The sequence below is a fragment of the Monodon monoceros genome, unplaced genomic scaffold (genome assembly GCF_005190385.1).
Source record: "Monodon monoceros isolate NGI ecotype Baffin Bay Population unplaced genomic scaffold, NGI_Narwhal_1 Super_Scaffold_1, whole genome shotgun sequence".
Lineage (NCBI taxonomy): Eukaryota > Metazoa > Chordata > Mammalia > Artiodactyla > Monodontidae > Monodon > Monodon monoceros.
Genome location: NW_021703765.1, coordinates 69,585,439 through 69,606,261, shown reverse-complemented (window position 1 = coordinate 69,606,261; position 20,823 = coordinate 69,585,439). Strand labels below are relative to the sequence as shown.

At 45.3% G+C, this 20,823-nt stretch overlaps 1 protein-coding gene across 4 annotated transcripts in view; it reads right to left on the bottom strand.

The window, feature by feature from the left end:
- The window catches only part of ACACB (acetyl-CoA carboxylase beta), a 186,003-nt gene that overhangs the window by 53,787 nt on the left and 111,393 nt on the right, over positions 1–20,823 (bottom strand). For all 4 annotated transcript variants that reach the window (XM_029224967.1, XM_029224990.1, XM_029224974.1 and 1 more), the window contains exons 38-50: positions 16,146–16,268; positions 15,561–15,830; positions 14,535–14,632; positions 13,377–13,497; positions 11,608–11,718; positions 10,623–10,766; positions 9,224–9,344; positions 7,578–7,674; positions 5,660–5,756; positions 4,170–4,305; positions 2,988–3,165; positions 1,276–1,388; positions 185–339 (exon numbers count right to left, since the gene is read on the bottom strand). In XM_029224967.1, the coding sequence (XP_029080800.1) occupies positions 185–339; positions 1,276–1,388; positions 2,988–3,165; positions 4,170–4,305; positions 5,660–5,756; positions 7,578–7,674; positions 9,224–9,344; positions 10,623–10,766; positions 11,608–11,718; positions 13,377–13,497; positions 14,535–14,632; positions 15,561–15,830; positions 16,146–16,268 (1,764 nt within the window). The remainder of the gene's footprint in view (positions 1–184; positions 340–1,275; positions 1,389–2,987; positions 3,166–4,169; positions 4,306–5,659; positions 5,757–7,577; positions 7,675–9,223; positions 9,345–10,622; positions 10,767–11,607; positions 11,719–13,376; positions 13,498–14,534; positions 14,633–15,560; positions 15,831–16,145; positions 16,269–20,823) is intronic.

Genomic DNA, 20,823 nt, shown 5'->3' with positions numbered 1-20,823 from the left:
TTAATTGGTCTGGAGAGCCACCTAGGCACTAGGATTTTTCTTTGTTTTAAAGCTCCGCAGGTGATTCTAACGTGTGGCATTTGACTCATCCCAAAGCCCTGAGCCCAAATATCCTCTGTGTGTTGGAAACCAGGTGACCTTAGGATGGGCCATTCGCGCCAACCCTAGAGCTGCAGGCTCTTACAGAGATGGTACCCTTCTCCAACATCCTGCTGGGCTTGTCGTGGAGGTCGGCGAACTGCACCGCCACCTGGTGGTAGATGGGCAGCAGCAGGTCCTCCCGGGCCTTCAGCTGGCCCTCCAGCTCCTTGCGGTGCTTGTCGGAGAGCTCAGACATTCCTGCAGGCAAGGGCAAGAACCAGGGTGGGCAAGACAGGCCTCAGCTTTAACTCTGATAATGCCCAGAAGTCAAGTCGCTCGTGCAGTCTCAAAAATGCATCCAGAGTTGCAAGACAGCATTCAACACGCAACTTCAAATTTATCCCCTTTTATCAGGCCTGTTGTGCTTACAGGACACTATCAGTTATCATTTTTAATATATATGGTAAAATCGAATAAGGGAGTATCATAAACAAGTCTATGCCAATTCGATAATTCAGATGAAATAGACCAATTCCTTGAAATACACAAACTATGAAAAGCTCACCTAAGACGAAACGGATTAAACTGAACATTCCTATATATAATAAAGAAGTTGAATTTGTAGTTAGAAACCTGCTATCAAAGATTTAAAGACATAGTGCCAATTCAAACTCAGAAAATAGGAGGAAACACTTCTCAACTCGCCCTGTGATATCAGCATTACCCTGATACCAAATCAAAGAAATTATACACCCATCATCACCATCATCATAAATCCTGTGAACTTATGACACAGATCAGTTATAAAGACACTGACACCTAACATGGACTTTTAAAGAGAATTACACCTGAAGTTACAAGTGAAACAAAGCTGTCACTCAAACAAAAATATGTCTGATGGAAAAATTCTAAAGGGTAATTTTGCTACCAAAATTCTAATGTTTCTTATTGGCTCGAAATACTTCAATTATTATGTCTTGTGTGTGCCAAGAAATACATTCACTAAGGCATAGTGTATATTTTTTAATGTTAAAGGAGTTGATACACTGTATGTGAACATTTAAAATATCTCATAATTTTTGCTGCTGTGTTTTGGTATGTCTTCACTATTTTTAACATACCAGAAACCTCCAGCAATGAGAGGGCTGAGCCTCTGTTGACCTCTGAGAAGTGATTCATTTCCGACCCACTCACCTAGCTGTTCCACAAGCTTCTGGTAAATTGGGTCGATTCTTCTCATGGTCTTTACCAGATCTTTCTTCCGGTACTTAATCTCAACTGTTCCCTCTGGCTCCAGAACACTCGCTCTGAAAAAAACAGCAGCGGGGGGGGTGGTGTGTGAGGTGTCCCCCAGCAAGCGACAGCCAGAGGACACGGCAGGGGGAGGCAAGACAGCCAGGAAATCTGGTGTCAGTCCTCTGCTCTTTCATTGACTCACTGTGTGACCCTTGGCAAGTCACTTCCCCTCTCTGGTCATCTGCTTCTACATCCATAGAATGAAGAACTAAACCAGCTTTTAAAATAAAGTGTTCTGGGACTTCCCTGGCGGTCCAGCGGTTCACACTCCGTGCTTCCACTGCAGGGGGCGCGGGTTTGATTCCTGGTCGGGGAACTAAGATCTCACATGCCTCATGGTGAGGCCAAAAAGTAAAAAATGGAATGGACTATTCTGAACTCTGGAAGGCCCTTTCAGCTCCAAGAGTGTATGACTTTCTCCAGAACAACATAAGCCTCGAGCTCTTCAGCCACAGTCCTTTGTGGCCTTCCTAATCTCTGCTCTCCTAGGGCCAGGGTACTGTTTCTGATCTCCTTAAAGCACACAAAGGCATACTGAGGGATCCAAGGTATGAGTGACCCTCTCATTCCCAACTCTCTCACTCACCCCTCAGGCTCCCCCTGCCCCCTTTTCTTTTGATAGCATGGAAACCCTGAGCAATACTATATGTAGCTCTGAGCTTCCTGGTGGCCAGAGTGAAAAGTTAATGATGACCCCATTCAAGGCTGTTCTCGTCCTGAGTCTTCCTGGAGGGTGATCTCAGCAGCCTTCCATGAAGGTCTAGGGCCACGGAAGGCAGGGCAGGTTTGGCTCATTTGCACCATATCACAATGCCTAACCCACCGCCTGAGACATAGGAGGTACCTAATAAATATTCATTGGATTAAGGAATGAATAAGGGAATAGACACAGGAAGAAGGTGCCTATCTATATTTTGGGCAGAACTACTCTTGAAGCCTTTAGAGTCTACACAGCATTTGGCATAGTCTTCATTTTGAAGGCACTCAAACACTGAGTTGCAAGTATTATTGTAATTATCGTTTCTGTAAGAGTTCCTGGGGTGAATTCCTGATTCAAAAAAAAAAAAAGTGCCAAGAAGGTTTCTCTCCCCTGAAGAACTGGTATCCTCTCATGCAAGTATTCATTCAGTCATTTGTTTGGCCAGTATTTCCCAAGCACCCACCAGGAGTCAGGCACTGTACTGGGCCCTGGGTTATATAAAACTGAAAAAAACCCAGTCTCTACAGAAGAGCTTTGGGAGAGACTCAGAGTCTAGTAAGAACTAGATGACTGGTCATATTTCCCTTTTCATCCTGGCTGCCAGGAAGCTCAGATGCTTTGGGTCTTTCTTAATTTGATTGCAAACTTCCTTGGGAAGCAGGTGAGTGTAAGTGATGAAAGAAGAGACAATTCCTCCACCACTTCTGGGCTCCAGCCACTAATTCTACTGAGACCATCCAGTTGCACACTGGATGCTAGTTTCAGATTGGTAAAACCGGAGGCTCTCTGTCCCTTCAGAAACTCAGAACACCCCTGTGATCCTCAAGCCAGTGGCTCAAAGGTGATGGGGCCTAAGGACTGGGAGTGAGAACAAGAAAAGGCTAAGGTGGGTTGGGGGTGGTGCATCCACCTGCTCTCTTTGTCCGCGTATATTTCTATGCACAGTGGGTTGATGGAGGTGTCCATGACCGCCCAGGAGCCTCCCCGGAGCTCCGCGCAGGGCGGGATGTAGATCAAGACAGGCTGTTTGTACTTCCGGAGGCCATCCACGATGTAGGCTCCAAACTTCAGCACCTGGTCGTACATGTCTGAAAGGCAAGGCAGCCGCCCGGTGAGGTGACTGCAGGCCCCGGTCTTCGCTGTCCTGGGGTTTCTGGGAGAGCGTGGTCAGCTGGGAGGCTGTACAGCGCTACGGAAAGACTCTCACTGGGCCGAGAGGCAGGAACCGGCCCAGGCACAGATTGCTCCCTAAGTGCTCACGGGACCTTGGACGGGTCCCCCTCCCTTCCTGGGCCTCAGTGTCCGCACCTGGAAAAAGAGGCACAGAACGATTTCTAAGATTCCTTCCAGCTCTGACTCTGAGATGCACCTGGCCTGTCCCACTATTCCCAGAACACAACCCTCCCCAACAATAACACAGGCCCTTCCCTCCTGTCCACAGGCAGACGGTCCTTATTTTCTACCAAGAGGCGTCCATCCAGTACCAGGCACCCTACATGGTAACAACAGCACCATAACAAAATCCACCATAATCACACTGAGAGTAAACACCACGTGCCAGTGATGGGCTCAGCGAGTCCTCACCTTGGCCCTTGAGTTGGTCTTATTCTTACTCCCCTCATAGAGGAAGGAAACTGCGGCTCGGAGCAGTCACCCACCGAGCAAGGATTCAGACCAGGTCTGCCGGCCCCCGTCCGGCTCCTTCCTCAACATCCCACTGATGGTCACCGTATCTTGAAATGCGCTTGGTGGCTTCAAAAGCACTTGCCTGACTGTCAGGTCACTGATGCTCACAGCAGCCCCCTGAGGAGGGCAGGCGCCTTCTCCCCATTTTACCAAGCGGGGAGGTGACAGCCCAGGTCACTGGGCAGCTTCCCGGGGCCGCCCCTGCCTCCCCTGCCACTCCTGGTGTGACCGTGACCTCTAGCAAGTCACACCAGGCACCCTCAGTTCCTCAACTGTAAAACAGGCAGCGTTACCTGAATGGCTCAGGGTTGGGGGAGCTGAGCTAAAGTGATGGTGGGACCCCGAGGGGGCTGACCTGAGTGCTGACCCCGAGGCTTCAGGGCACCCACAAGGAAGGCCACTTTACCTTTCATGCCACCGGAGAACCCCCTCCAGTTGGCAAAGATCATGAGGGGCAACTTCTCCCGGTTGAAATCCTGGATGGCCTGCGCTGTCTTGTAGGCCGAGTCTGGGAACCACACCTGGCCGGCCTGCTGGATTATCTGGAACACAGAGTGGCCTGGGTCCGATTCTTCTGTGCAAGGGCAGCCCCGGAACACGGGACGGCCACACACTTCACCCCGGAGGACAGGCAGGCTGATTTGAGTTGGCACCAAGCCAACAGCTCGTCTGTAACCCTCAGACACGTGACCCTCACGCTGCAGCCCAGGGAGGTTCCCGTTGCCCACTGACAGGCACCAAGCTAGAAGAGGCCACTGAGTGGGGTCCGAGGACCTGCCCTCTGACTTCTGAACTCCTCCCAGTATGCGGTGTGGCCCACCCTAGAAATAGCAACAGCGATGGGGGCTGGAGGTGGGAGGGATTCCTAGGGACCCGTCAGCCTCTGAGGAAGACAGTGCAGAGCATATGCACCCCACAGAATGTGCTGAAGCCCCCCCAGGGCCAAGGACTCCCCTGAGTCTCTGAGCGGGAAAGACAGACGTGTGACCACCTAGGACCCACTCTTGTCAGCTGAGCCAGCCAACAAGCGGCCCCAGCAAAACTACCGTGAGATGTCACCTCACACCTGTCAGAATGGCTATCATCAAAAAGTCTACAATAACAAATGTTGGTGAGGATGTGGACGAAAGGGAACCGTCGTACGATGCTGGTGGGAATGTTAATTGGTGCAGCTACTCTGGAAAACAGTAAGGACGTTTCTCAAAAAGCTAAAAATAGAACTAGCATACAATCTGGCACTTCTACTCCTGGGTATATATCCAAAGAAAACAAAAACACTAATTTGAAAAGATACACGCACCCCAATGTTCATAGCAGCACTATTTACAATAGCCAAGACATGGAAGGAACCCAAGTGCCCACCAACAGATGAATGGATAAAGAAGATGTGGTATATATATACAATGGAATACTATTCAACCATTAAAAAGAATGAAATTCTGACATTTGCAGCAATGTGGATGGACCTAGAGAATATTATACTTAGTGAAATAAGTCAGAGAGAGAAAGACAAACACAGGATGATATCACTTATATGTAGAATCTAAAAAATAATACAGATGAACATATACACAAAACAGAAACAGGCTCACAGATAGAAAACAAACTAGTGCTTACCGAAGGTGAAAGGGAAGGCGGGAGGGGCATATTAGGGGTACGGGATTAAGAGATACAAACTGCAACGTATAAAATAGATAAGCAACAAGGATCTATTGTATAGCACAGGGAACTATAGCCATTATCTTGTAATAACTTTTAATGGAGCATAATCTGTAAAAATGCTGAATCACTGTGCTGTATACCTGAAATGAATATGATAATGTAAGTACACTACACTTCAATTAAAAAAAACCAAAACAACACGAAAATAGCAGCCCCAGCTCCCTGGCCCCTAACCTTGGCCTCGGAATCCAGGTTGGCAGGGTCTGCGGGCACAGCCAACTCCACTGTCCGTGTCTCTGCAGCGATCACTCCGACGGGGATCCCCCCCAGCCTGCAAGGTGGAGCACAAGGGAACTGGGGCGCTGGGCAGCATCCCAGGCAGATTCGGGGACCGGTGGGTCCAGCCAGCCCGAGCTGGTATTCTACGGGCATAGGGTCTGGGTCCTGGGTGGCCGGGATGAGGGCATACAGAAGACAGTGCTGTTTTCAGTCTGGCAGGTTATTCTACCGGAAGGCAAAGCAGCAGCCCCAAAGCAGTGAAAAGCCTCACAAACTAGCAGGCTGGCAAGGTCCTCTGGGTGCCCTTGTTGGGGCAACAGCGGCCATGTTTGGGGCGAGGGTCAGGCCAGTGCAGGGACGGGGGCAGCACTGTCCACTAGAACTTTCCTTGATGATGGCCACGTTCTCCATCTGCCTGACCAGTGTGGCAGCCGCGAGCTGCACGTGACCACTGAGCATTTGGAATGTGGCAGGGACAGTGGAGGAACTGAATATGTGTCACGCTCTTTCACTGTAACTCATCTGAATTTGAACTGTCACGTGTGGCCAGCAGCTACCACGGTGGACAGCGTGGGTCCAGACACCATGTCACATCTGGAAAAGGGCTGAGGGATGCTGAGCCTGAAGGAGCTTCAGTAATGGGGAGTCCGTGGCATCAGTATCTATCACCGCTTACCATTGGCTGCCCCCAGCCACATGCAGCACTTAATTACTCTCATTTACACTCCCAACAGTTGTATGAGGCAGGTTTGGGGAGAGCAGTCTTCAAATAGAGAGCTTCCTTATGGAGGGAGGAGTAGATTTCATCTCATGTTTAATAAACATATTAAAAAAAATAAAACACTTATGGAGAAGCAGCTAAGTTCCAATACTAGGCTTAGTATTTTCATAGTAATTGCAGGGAGGTAAACAGTAACAACAATAATGACAGTGATGGGAGCTGCTACCACCTGTGGAGTGGTTATGATTTTTTAAAAGCTTTTTATTTATTTTTTAATGTTTTGGCCGCGTTGTGTGGCATGCGGGATCTCAGTTCCCTGACCAGGGAGCAAACCTGCGCCCCCTGCGGTGGAAGCGTGGAGTCTTCACCACTCGACCGCCAGGGAGCTCCTTGTTTATATTTTAAGTGCCTAACATATGTTATCTCTTCTAATCATCACAACAATCCTTTGGGGTGGGGGAGGTGTCGAATTATTACCCCCATTTTACAGATGAGGATGTAAAGGCCCAGAGAGGGTGAATGACAGAGCTCAGGTCCAACTCCAAACCTGGACTTGAAGCAACTACATCGTGTCAGGAATCTGAGTGGTAAATTATGAGGATGCTTCTTTGGGCTCCATATAAAGAGGAACTTTTGGGCAGCTGGAGTGATCCAAAAAGATAAGGGCTACACCACTGAGGAATGAGACGCTCCGCTTTCAAAGCATTCAAGCATTTAAGCCTTCTGCCAGCTATGGTCTACAACAGGGGTTCCTGCCTGTGGCCCTCCTGAAATGGGAATTCACAGTTCTGACTGTCTGCGCAGTTTCCGGGGGGAGTACCACCTTCTGATTCCCAAAGGGGTCCATGGCCCCCCTGGCTAGGGAGCCCTGCCCCAGGGGCAGACACGAGGGGCAAGGGTGCTGGCCCCCAGCAAGAGGTTGGCTGAGATGCCTTCTAAAGCCACAGACAAATCCAGACTTTATGAAGAAGTTCATCATCCAGAAAACCATCCCCCCTGCTCCCCACTGGTTTTTCTTTCAGAAAATCCTGGGGCCAGGAAAAAAGTGTCCCTAGGGGCCACCTAGGAGGAAAGAATCCCTGGCTTTGTACCTGGGAGTCCCAATACCTGGGGAGGCCAGGTGTGTGCTGCCTGCCCCATCCTCAGGGTTACCTTGCTCGTCCCGTGACCACGGTCTGGGCCCAGGGCACCATGATTTCCTTGAAACTGCCCTGGTCGAAGAATCCACTCTGCCAGGATCCCTTCAGGGCTGTGGGCAGAAGCGCAGAAGCCCAGGTCAGGGGCTGGGTTGATAAGGCCTCCCTCAGCGTCCGCCTGGAGGAGCTGACTGCTCTCCTGTCTCTAAAGACAGCCTGACCTTGACAGCCCAAATACCTTTTTTCCTGGAAAACTACACAGATACCGACCCTTCCCCCACCCCCCAACACACAAAACCAGGGCTGCAAAAAATACAGCAAGTCAGGAATTCAGTCCATATAGAACATCCAACTATATACATCAACTCCTGTCAATTCCAAACACAAGGGGACCCTAATCACAGTCTCTGCCTTTTCTTCCCAAGAGGCAAAGAGGGCTGATGGATGCCTTTGGAAGGTAGGATTTCAAGAAGGGACCACCTGCCCAAAAAAACTCATCCCTGACATGGTGGCCGCAGCTTCAAAACCATTTAACTGGGAAGAAAGTGTTCAATTTGAGAGAGAGAGAGAGAGAGAGAGAGAGAATGAATGTGATGATGTCAATTGCAGCCATCCCTGGAGAGGACGTGGGGCCAGGAATCCACACCACGGTGTAAATGACTGCAGTTTGGACACGAGGTGCCAGGTAGCCTGAGAGATCTCAAGTTGCAGGAGTGGGAGGTTGGGCTTCTGGGAACAAAGCAGCCCAGCCTCAGTGTCTGCCTGGGGGCTGGCCCGACTAGCCGGAGAAAACTGTCAGTAATGTATCAGGCGTTTTTTAAATCAAGATAAAGCCAGTGCTCCCAGGCGAGAGAGCCCAAGAGAAATGGCAGAGGGAGAAGCAGGGCATGGGGCTTCTTCTGCTGGCAAGGCCTGGCATGCTCCTGGCAGCACGTCCCCTGCCCCACACAGCTGCATGGGGAGGCCAAGTTCTAAAGGGGACAGCGTGTGAAATTCTAGACTCGGGATTGTGGTAACAGGGGCGGCTCAGCTTTCCTGTTCTGGTTGCTCCGAATGTAATCAAATAGTTCCAGGAGGCCTACCTGTCCCTTTGAAAGAGAGAGAGAGAGAAAGAGAAAGCGAGAGAGAAAGAATTGTGTGTGTGAAAGCATGTGGGTGCACACGGGGGTGTTTGAACATGTGTGTGCACATCTATCCATGTGAATCTGCAAACGTGGGGACAGAAGAGGCTAAGTTGCTTGTCCTGAGTAAACTCATGGAGAATTACCTTATTAGGTTTAGCCAAATAGAAAAAGAAAGAGAGAGAGAGGGAGAGAGAGAAGCATTCTTCTCTTTGAAACCCTGATGTCACAGCACCAGAGTTTCCACCTATGTAACCACATTTGGGGAAATTTGGGGAGGGCGGCCATGACCTCTGCTACCCTTCACCTCCATCCATCAGCTCCAGAAACTGGAGGCTGTTTCCACCCCTTCTTGGTCAATAGCTCAGGAAAAGCTTAGAGAAAAATCTCCATTCCTCCACCCCCTTTGCATTCGATCTCAGGTGTATCCCTCTGGGATATCTGACCAAGTAACAGTTCTTCTATCGACACGTTCCTTTATCCCAGGCGCAGAAAAGAAACCCCGAGACCCAGGTCTCAGGCAAAGCCCTTTAGGACTTACTTGGGTGAGGCCTTCCTGCAAGCAACCACCGGGGGTCATAGGGTGAGCGAGATGGTTGGAATTCAATCTCTCTGTCAATGGGGTCAGTGGGTGTGATGATTGGGACAGGGCTGCGATTATCCTAGAAAAGAAAGCCAGGTCTCCAACTCAGTCCTCTGTGCTTGTCAATAACGTCTGCAGCCTGCTCTTTGCCCTCCTCTCCTCCTCTGGTGGTGATGCCTGGTTACGTGACAGAAGCTCAACCCCAAATAGCTCATCACCACATTTATGAGTAACATTTGGTGAGGGGCCTAGTAAGCGCCGGGCTTTACACATCATGTCACTTAACCATCATGATAACACCCTGGGGTGGGTGCTATTGTTACTCCCATTTCACAGATGAGGAAACCGAGGCTCAGAAAGATTAAGAGATGGTCCTGAGGCCTCATTACTACGGAGGAGGAAGCCAAGAATCAAATCGAGCCTGACTGCAAAGCTTGAGGATTCTCTGTTGTCCAATGTTACCTCTTTTGATGAGAAGAAATGCCACCCTTTTTTTGTTGTTGTTAGAGAACAGCCTTTTATTCTGTTTGTTCAGGCACCAACCGTCGACTATTCCCTTAGAGAATTTACAATGCCACGGAAATAGTACAGAGGTGATTTTTTTTGTAAATTAAGTATAAATTATTTCCCTGGGTATAAAGAGGATATTTAGCAATTAACTTTCTGAGTTGTGGGATTAACAAACAAAGATTTAAAAATAAATATTAAAGTTGTTGATGTTTGACATTAAAATTCAAAGCACCTTGTGTGTAAAATTCTAGCTGTATTATCTCAGGGTAATTAGTTTGCTAGTAATTGTCATACAGGATGGCATGTGCATTTTAGAGGCTTGTTTCCACTCACTTACTGGCCATATTACCTTGGACAAGGCACTGCATTTCTTTAAATCTCAATTTCCTTATCTGTAAAGTGGTAATAATAATAGCAGCTCTCCGATAGGGCTGTTGTGAGCATTTAACAACACTATGAAGATAAAGGGCTTCACATAATGGCTTTAGTAAGTGCTCAGCAAATATTAGTGATGACTCTTAAATCTTGGTCTTGGTGTAGGAGTTGTAAGAACTCTATTTTGTTTTTAACTTCATTAAATACATCATTCCACATTTAACACATGTCCATCCACACTGAAATTGCCACCTCTTTCTAAAGGATTGACAGAGAGCATCCTTACAATGGCATTAAAAAAAAAGCAAAGAACAGCAAGTACAGGGCTTGGTATCAGAGAGGGAAGGAGGGAGGAGTAAAGAAAAATTAAACCCAGACACATCTTCAATGCTCCCTGTTCCCCACACCACCTGGCAAATGAACTTGACAACAGAGTCTTCCAGGCTCTTAGCTGCAGGGGGGGATACTGCACCTTTGGCATATAGGACAGCCACTCCAGGATGGTACAAACACCCTCGAAGTCATCCGGCACGGTGACATGGGAGACACCATTGTAATGCATGATCTGCACGCCGCCCAGCTGGTTGTTGGATGTGTAAACCTCTCTGCCCAGGACCTGCTTTGACATGGCAGGGTTAGCAAGGTTCTGTTCGGAAGTCATCTCCCTCAGTGGTCCTCAACCCTGGCTGCATGTTAGAATCATCCGGGAGCTTTCAAAAGTCCCGATGCCCTGGCTGTACCCAGACCAATTACATCAGAATCTTTGGTATTTTCTTCTTTAACTTCCAGAAAATTCCAATACGTAGCACAATTTGAGAACCAGTGATCCAGCTGACTACTCTAGTCAACTCCAAGCAAGACCCTACCTAACACTTCTGATGCAGCAGGTCTGCAGTGTGGCCTGAGAATTCGCATTTTTATGTGATCCCAGGTGATGCTGTCGATTCAGGGGCCGGACTTTGAGACCCTCAGTGGGGTTTTAGCAGATATTATGTTATGGAGGCTTTACAGTGATGTGGAAAGCATTTTAATACAGTGAAAAAAGTCGAATGAAACTGCACTCATCTGGGGTCTAACCATGTTAAGATATAAGACGAGAGGAAAATACACCAAAATTATAGTCGGAGCAAAATTACTTTTGGGGGGGTCTTTTTCCAATTTTCTGCAATGTGTAATGCCATTTTAATAATTTTTAACATTTCAAAAATATTTAAAAATTTAAATTAGAGTAATACAGAGTTAGTTCCACCAGGAGAGCCTAATATATTTACATATTTTGGGGGGCTCATAAGAGGCCCATATAACTGCAAAATGGAAAAACAGCTCTTACATCAGTAGGCATGAAACTGGTTTCAGGTTGAGAAAAATCCCCCATCCGGGACACTGGGAAAGTTAAAATGACCCCTCCCCCACCCCACCCCTACATGTCCACTCCCCAGTGGCCCCTTCAAGGTCACCTTGTTGAGAGCCATTGCCCCTGTCAGGATGATGTGGGAATTCTCCACCTGGATCACTCGCTGGCCCAGCCTCACCAGGTAGGCCCCGATCCCAAGGGCTCGGCAGGTCACCTGTGGAGACAGGATCCCTCCTGCATTCCCCAGGGCCACGTGCCCCACCTCCCACAGTGGGGACAGCCCAGGGACCCGCTGGGCACCAACGGAAGCTAAGCTTGGCCACTGGCAACCTGATTGGAGGCCAAACAGCGTGACACAAGCCTTCCTTCAGGGTGCCTGACCTCGGCCTCCTAACCAGAAAGAATGGGGTTAGCAAAGAAGAGTGTTGTAAAGACAGCAGAAGTGGAATGTTCTGGTTCTTGCTTCAAGAGGCATGTCTGTGGCTCTTCTGAGCTTGGTCGCTCCTGAGACATTGCAGCCGTTCACACAACCAAAGGAGGCCTAGGAGGGCGTGTGAAACTGGAAAACTCCGAGCGAGGTCTGTACCGAGTTAACAGTATTGTGTCAACGTCAATGTTGATCACGTCCGATGGTTATACTGTCATGGGGGAAGCTGGGTGATGGGTACACAGGACCTGCCTATGCTATCTCGTATCTGGTGTGTCCTAAACTATTTCAAAATAAAAAGACATACAGGCAGATCTCGTTTTATTGCACTTCACGGATATTGCTTTTTTTTTTTTTTATAACAAACTTAATGTTTCTGGCAACCCTGTGTGTCAGATGACGGTTAGCATTTTCTAGCAATAAAGGGTTTTTTAATTAAGGTGTGTACATTTAAAAAAGACATTAATGCTATTGCACACTTAATAGACTACAATATAGTGTAAACGTAACTTTTACATGGACTGAGAAACCAAAAATTCCATGTGACGTTTATTGCTATATCCACTCTATTGCAACATTTGCTTTATGGTAGAGGTCTGGAACCAAACCTGCAACATCTCTGAGGTGTGCCTGTCTGTATATATATAAATAAAAGATACATATATGTTTATATATTTTTGGAATATATAAAGAGATACATATCTTTTTACATCCTTCAAAATAAAAATATTTTCGAATATGTAAATATATGCATAAATCTTTTTATTTTGACATATATATGAAACATATTTAAATGACATCTAGAAAACAAGCCTTAGGAAGACACTCATGGCCAACATCTTCCACCTTGGAAACTGAAGATACAACACTGAAGGTAAAAATCGTATCTTGAGGGACAGTTTACCATTGAAAAGTACTATTGCTACGACTCTACCAGAAACAGAAAATATTTTTGAAAAGGCCAAACTGGGGAGCGGGAAGAGAGTCATTTAGTACCAGTTACAATCAGACAAAAGTTCTTCTAAATACTCAGTACCTTTTAAATAAGAGGTGATTGGCCCCTGATTCAAACCAACCAACTCTAACAAGGTATTTTTGAGATAAAACTTCAAACTGAACCCAAACTGTGTTCTGATGCTATTAAAGAATTGCCACTGATACTGTTGGGTGTAACAGTACTGTGGTTATGTTTTTAAAAAAATTAATCTAGTAAAGATCCACATTGGGGTACTTACAGATGGAAAGATATAAGTGGAGTTTGCTTTAAAATATTCCAGAACAGGGGGGCAGAGGGACTGGGGACATAGGAACGGTTACACGCTGATAATTGCTGGAGTTGGTGATGAGTACATAGGGCTCATTAGCAATTCTCTTTGTTTTCTTGACTATTTTAAAGTTTCTATAATAAAAAGTTGAGACGGAAAAGAAAATAGTAGGGGACTCACCAAGCTGATGGTGACAATCTCATCATAATCCAGGGAGGTCTCTCCAGCAATCATGCCTGAGCCCCTCAGGTTCTCTACGCCCAGGCCATCCTCCTTCCCAATGATATCCGTGATGACATACCTTCAAGAACCAAATGCGAGTTAAACACTGAGCTCTAGCCCAGAAAAATCCAAGGCTGATGCATTTCCCAGGGACCCGAGGAAGGAAGGCTAAGCAAGGTGAGGGATTGGAAGGCGATAAAGCAGCCAGAGGTGAGATGAAGGCGGGGGTCTAGGCCCCTGATGACTGGCCCTAAAGTTTCTAGAAGGGCAAGTACAGCATCGATAATCATCACCCCTCCAACCAAAGATAAAGTTTGCCTATTCAGAGGCTGTCCGAATGAAATGTCACCCCACCCTGCATTCCTCCAGAAGCAATCTAGAATAGCCTTTGGTCTACAGAGACATGGGGGTATACAAGGAGAAGCCACGTGGTTCATAATCAATCAATCAGTCAAGATTCCATGGCCATATAAGTACACTGTACAGCCTAACCCATTAGGGATTCACACGGCATTTCAGTGCATTAAATGTTCTGAGAAGGCCTGCGATAAAGATGCTTGTTGGATCTCATTTAACCCAGTGTTTCCCAAACTTACTTGACTATGGAAAATTTTCACTCCCTCCCATCCTCCCAAATCACCAACTAACATTCCAGGAAACTCAGCCTGGGAAATTCTGATTTAAATCAGAATCTGATTTTAAAAACCCACAACCCACAAGCCGGTATTGCCCTTGACGTTCTCACGAAGCAGGCCCTCCCGGCATCTTCCCAGCTCACCAAGTCACCGCTGAGTCAGTCTGGCTAATTTGGTCACAAAATGTGAACCTGCAGCTCTGGGGACACTATGGGAATCCAACCTAATTCTCCTTGCATGATGTGGTATTTTTGCGAAGGGCGTGCCTCATTTGGGGATGACAAGGATGGGCTCACCCTAAAGGATGCCCCAGGTGTCTGAGCTATCAGTGCCCCCAGTGGAGCTCCGGGGTCCCATTGTACAAACACTACCACCTGCTTGATATACTGTCACAAGCCCAGAGGCGAAGAGGCAGATTCCCCTGGGAGTAGCTGAAATTAACCACAGGCAAAATGAAGGCGCTGCCTGGTCAGTTATTTACCTGGATTCTCCTTCTTCCTCGACGTGTTTACAATGGACGGAGTTCAGGGAGCTGACTGTGGTGTAGTCTTGGGGAGTCAGGTACAGGTATTTAATTCCCTTAAAAATATATACTTCAGTAAGGCTATGAGTCCAGCTTCCTGCACTCAACAGCCACTGTTTTGTTTTAATGTCAACACTGGTTTGGGTGGGTGGGGGCGGGGGTGTTAATAACACCATGTTAATAACACAGTCACCTGTCTGATGTTAATACCATGTTAATAACAGTAATAAACTGAAGGTCTGCTCTGTGCTTTCCACTGGTCCTTACAATACAACCTCACTTTCTTCCTGGGCTCTCTGATTTAATGTTTTTTAATCATCTTTTCATTCTCTTTCCCCTACGGAGCTTTTTTTTCTTAATGCCAACCCCCCCCCCCCCCCCCCCCCGGCCAATAAAATTTTATTGTAGATATATTGTTTATGTGTGTATGTATGTATATATATGTGTGTGTGTGTATGCTTTTTACATGAAAAGAATCATTTTTGCCCCCATGGTGGGGGCAATACCACCCCCTTGAGAACTCATGCTCCAGTTGCAAAGAATGACTCTGTCCCCTGCATTTTCACATCACAAGATGTATGCTTTTCTCTATTCATTTTGCCTTTTATGGTAGCTGGTGTCTCTAGATCTCCTGGATGATTTTTAAGAACTTCCTGAGGCCAGGGATTATGTTGTCATTCACATTTGCATCCTCGGTGTGCACTGCGTTCCAAGAGATGCTCAGTATGTATTAACTCTGTGTTTACATAAAAAATAACTTTTTTTCATTATTGTCCCCCTAAGGATCCCATTTAGACCTTTTTTCCTAATCGTCACCCCCTCCCATGAAATTTTACTGCCTGTTTATGTACTTTATGGATATCTATGCTGTCTACACAAAGAGCAAGAAGATTTTGTCCGCCCCCTTGGAGGTGCTGTCACCCGCACAGAAAATACAACATGAGCTTAGCACAGTCACACTGCCACCCCAGCTTTATGACGTACCTTGTGGGGGTCTTCCCGGTCCACCCAAGCCACCTGGAACATGTGTTTGATCTCCTCCGCAAGGCCGATACGGGCCCCACTGTTGGCAGCGAGGTAGATTTTGGGGATGCCCTCTGCCCGGGCCATCTCGGATGCCCGCAGGTACAGAAGGTCTTCTCCAAGGCCAAAGGATCCTATCCGGAAGGTGATGTCATTGCTGATGAGGATAACGTCACGCCCTTCTGGGTACTCAAGGGTCTTAAACCTCATTTTGAAGGCCACCATGCCCACCTGGCGAGGACACGAATGCACAAGAAAACGGGCTTGTTTCTTCAGGAGGAACTTATTTATTTTTGGCCTCACTGCACAGCATGCAGGACCTAAGTACCCTGACCAGGGATTGAACCCATGTCCCCTGCAGTGGAAGTACAGGGTCTTAACCACTGGACGGCCAGGGAAGTCCCCCAGGAGGAAATTTTTTTTAAGGGTGATTCCGGCCAGGGGCGGGGCTCTGTGAGTTTTTTTTTTTTTTATTTTATTGAAGTATAGTTGATTTACAATGTTGTGTTCATTTCTCCTGTACAGCAAAGCGACTCAGTTCTTTACCTCATTTCCTCCAGGAAGTCGGTTCATCTCCACCAGCTGGCCCTGTGGGTCCAGCACTAGTTCGGTGTATGTCAGGATGTCTTTGGGGTACTTGTCCGGGGAACCCCACATTTTAAAAAGAGCCTACAGAGAGGACAGGAAAGAGAAAAACCTGAAGTCATCAGTAAGGAAGTACATTTTCTACTGCTTTCTCTCGCTTTCAATCACGAACTATTTAAAGCATACATGCAGAAAAATAAATACCCAAGCATCTATCTCATGGCTCTGTCAAATCAGAATTTTTCCACAGTAGCTTAAGATTTTTTTAAAGAAATAAGAAAAATGCAGTTGAAGTCCCTGGTGTACCCCTCCCCATCCCATTCCCATCCCTCCTCCCCGCTGCTCCCCTCAGGTAACTATTATCCTGAATTACTGTCCATCAGTCCTCTGTATGCTTTTACATTTTTATTTCATCATATGTGCAGACATTTAAAACATAGCATTGGGCTTCCCTGGTGGTGCAGTGGTTGGGAATCCGCCTGCCAAAGCAGGGGACACGGGTTCAAGCCCTGGTCCGGGAAGATCCCACATGCCGCGCAGCACCTAAGCCCGTGTGCCATAACTACTGAGCCTGTGCTCTAGAGCCCGCGCACCACAACTACTGAAGCCCGCGTGCCTAGAACCCAGGCTCCGCAACAAGAGAAGCCACCGCAGTGAGAAGCCCACGCACCACAACAAAAAGTAGCCCCCGCTCGCCACACTAGAGAAAGCCCGTACACAGCAACGAAGACCCAACGCGGCCAAAAACAATAAATAAAATAAAAATAAACCCCCCCAAAAAACATAGCATTATTTTGCATGACTTACACTTTAAATAATGGTATTGCACTGGACACATTCTTCCACAACTTATTTTTCCAATTCTCCAATATATTTGAGAGATTTATCCATATTGATAAATTTAGCTCTGGTTTATTCATTTTCCCTGCTGTTCAGTTTTCCATGATATGAACATATCACAATTTATTTATTCATAACCCTTTTTAGGAACATTTAGGTTTCCAATTCTACACCAACAATGCTGTAATCAACATTTTTATGGTCTTTTTTTTTTTTTAATAAACACGGATGAGTGTTTCAATGGGTGTATACCTAGGAATGAAATTCAGATTTACTGGATATTGTCAAATTGTTTTACAGTTCTAGTAAGAATGTGTGAGAGCTCCTTTGCTCCATATACTTGTCCACACTTGGCTTTGGCAAATATTTTAATGTTTACCCATCTGCTGGGTGTGAAACTGTACGGTGATTTTTTTTTTTTTGTACTGTGATATTGGTCGGTACTTCACTGATTATCAGTGAGGTGAGCACCTTAGAATATATTGATTGATCTTGTAAGTTTCTCTTTTTTTTGGTCAATTTCCTATTTATAACTCTTGCCCATATTTTTTATGGTTTTGCTTGTTTTTTTTTTTCCAACTGATTTATAAATGCTCTGTAGATAATATTGCTCTAACCCCTTGGGGGAAACAGATATTTAAACATATTCTCCCAGTCTGGGGTTTGTCTTTTCTCTTTTACATAAATAACTTTTAAATTTTAACATAGTCACATTTATGGGGTTTTCCTATGCTTATGCTTTCAACTCACTCCAAGCAGTTTTAATCCTCTTGAAATTTATTTTTGTACACCAGATGAGGTAGAAATCAAAAAATTTTTTTCCCAATTAGATAAGAAATTTCTTTGTACCTTTTAGTGAAATTTATTCCCTTGATTCAGAATCCCACCTCTGCATTCAATCAAGGTTCTGTTTCTGAGTGGGTCTGACTCTAGACTCTATTCTGTTCCATTGGTCTATTTGTTTAGCTCTGTTACAATAATATTACACACTGTAGTGCGTACTACTGCTTGAAAGTAAATAATGACTTACAGGATGGCTAAGACAAGTCCTCCTGATTTTGTTCTTTTTCAGAAGTGTTTTTGCTATTCATGAACTTTTGCTTTCCCTATGAGTTTTTAAGTTGCACCAAAACTCCAGAATTATACTGAATGTATTAATTTTGGGGGAACTATTATCTTTACAATATTGAATCTTCCCATCATACATAAGCATGATATATCTCTCTATTTAGGCTTAAAGTATTTCCGTAAAGTTTCAAAATTTCCTCCATAAAGGTCTTATATGTTTTTTGTTTGATTTATCCCTAAACTTGGAGCTGATCTTAATATTGTAAATGGCATTTTTTCCAATTAGATTTTACAATTATTGCTGGTCTATGAGAGTACAATTAAGTTTTGTATATTGCTCTTGAATCTAGCGATCTTGCTGCATTATCTAATTGGTTCCATAAATTCTCTTGGAATTCTTGTATAGGCGTTTATATCATCTATGAAAAACGTAACTTTGCTTCCTTCTTTCTAGTCTTTATACCTTTTATTTCTTTTTCTCATATTTTTGCATTGGCCAAGAACTCTAGTAAAAAAAGTTGAATAGAAGGGGTGTTAATGGATATTTCTATCCGTACCTATCTTTAAAGCGAATACTTCTAACATTTCACCATTAGCTGCTATTAATTTTAGGTGGATGTCTTTTATCAAAATAAACAAATTCGAGGCTTCCCTGGTGGCACAGTGGTTAAGAATCCCCCTGCCAATGCTGGGGACACGGGTTTGAGCCCTGGTCCGGGAAGATCCCACATGCTGCGGAGCAACTAAGCCTATGCGTCATAACTACTGAGGTTGTGCTCTACAGCCCACGAGCCACAACTACTGAGCCTGCGTGCCACAACTACTGAAGCCCATGTGCCTACAACCCATGCTCCGCAACAAGAGAAGCCACCACAAGGAGAAGCCTGCACACCACAACGAAGAGTAGCCCCTGCTTGCTGCAACTAGAGAAAGCCCGCATGCAGCAAAGAAGACCTGATGCAGCCAGAAATAAATTTTTAAAAAAAATCCCCTTCTAGTCCTAGTTTATTAAAAGCTTTTATTATAAATAGATATTATCTTTTCAAATACATTTTTGCACCTATTGAGAAATTTAAGTTCGTTCTTAATCTATTAACGTGGTAAACTATAGACTTCCTAATACCATACAAGCTGTCACAAGATAAATACTACTTAGTCTAAATTTTTTTAAAAATATCATTACTGGGTTTCATTTGCTAATATTTTAATTATGATTTGTGTCCGTGTTCATAAATGAGACAATAAACTTCCTTTCTCCTAATGTTCTTATCTTGGATTAATATTAAAGTAATAATAACCTGATAAAATGAGTTAAGAAGCATTCCCTTTGTTTTTTCTATTCTCTAAACAGTTTGTATACAAAGGGAATTATCTGTCCCTTGAAGGTTTGACAACAATTGTTGTAAAACTGTCTAGGACCAATTTTAGTAGATGGGTGTTTCTGACCTACGAATTCAATTTCATTAATGCTTTTTTTCAAATTTATTTATTTATTTATTTATGGCTGCTTTGGGTCTTCATTGCGCGTGGGCTTTCTCTAGTTGCAGCGAGCGGGGTCTACTCTTTGTTGCTGTGCACAGGCTTCTCATTGCTGTGGCTTCTCTTGTTGCGGAGCACGGGCTCTAGGCACGCAGGCTTCAGTAGTTGTGGCTTGAGGGCTCTAGAGCGCAGGCTCAGTAGTTGTGGCGCACAGGCTTAGCTGCTCCGCGGCATGTGAGATCTTCCCGGACCAGGACTCGAACCCGTGTCCCCTAAATTGGCAGGCGGATTCTTAACCACTGTGCCGCCAGGGAAGTCCCTGTCTGGGCCCAATTTTAGTAAATGGATGTTTTTGAACTATTAATTCAATTTCATTAATGCTTATAATCTATTTACATTTTCTATTTCTTCTTGAGTCAGTTTTGATAAGATATATTTTTCTCAGAAATTTTCATCTGTTTTCAAATTTATGGGTTGTCCACCATCCTCTGTTTCTTTATCTAAAAGAAAGTGGATGGATTTATTCCTGATTTGTCTGTTTCTTATTCTTATGGCCTGTGACTTCTGAGGCAAAAGGATACAGACAATGACATTCTTAATTATATAAGTTTCCATTTATTAAGCATCTACTGAATACTTTATATATATTTCTTACCACAACCTGGGGAAGTAGGTAATATTATTAGCCTCATTTTACAGAGGAGGAAAGTGAGGCCCAGAGAGGTGAAGGAACTTGCCCAGGGACACACAGGAAGCAAAGGACAGATTTGGAACTCAGGCCCAGGCCTTACTGACCCTAAACAGCAGCTTTTCCTACTATCCTGCATCTCCTATGCCTAAAGTACACTGATGATTTCCTGTGGACAGTAGAAGTCCACGATCTCAGTTTCATGAACGTCATTCACAAGGCAATGGAGAAGATGTACACAGGCACCCATATCACCAATGCCAGTGTGCTCAGTCTCCTTGAAAGGCCCTTCTACGTAAAAAAAATAAAGGCATAGAAAGCATACTTGAAGGAAATACACTAAAATGGTATTGCAGTCCTCAATGGTAGACAAGTGATTACCTATGAGTGAAATTTTATTTGCTTATTCCTATTTTTCTGTATCCAGTATATATTTAATAATCATAAAAACATAAAACATTATTTTTTTAAGTAAACCAAAAAGTCCTCAAAGGCAGTGACCCCATCCTCTTCCTCATGGTCTATCTACCCTTAGAATGGTTCCTGGCATGTAGCCAGCACTTA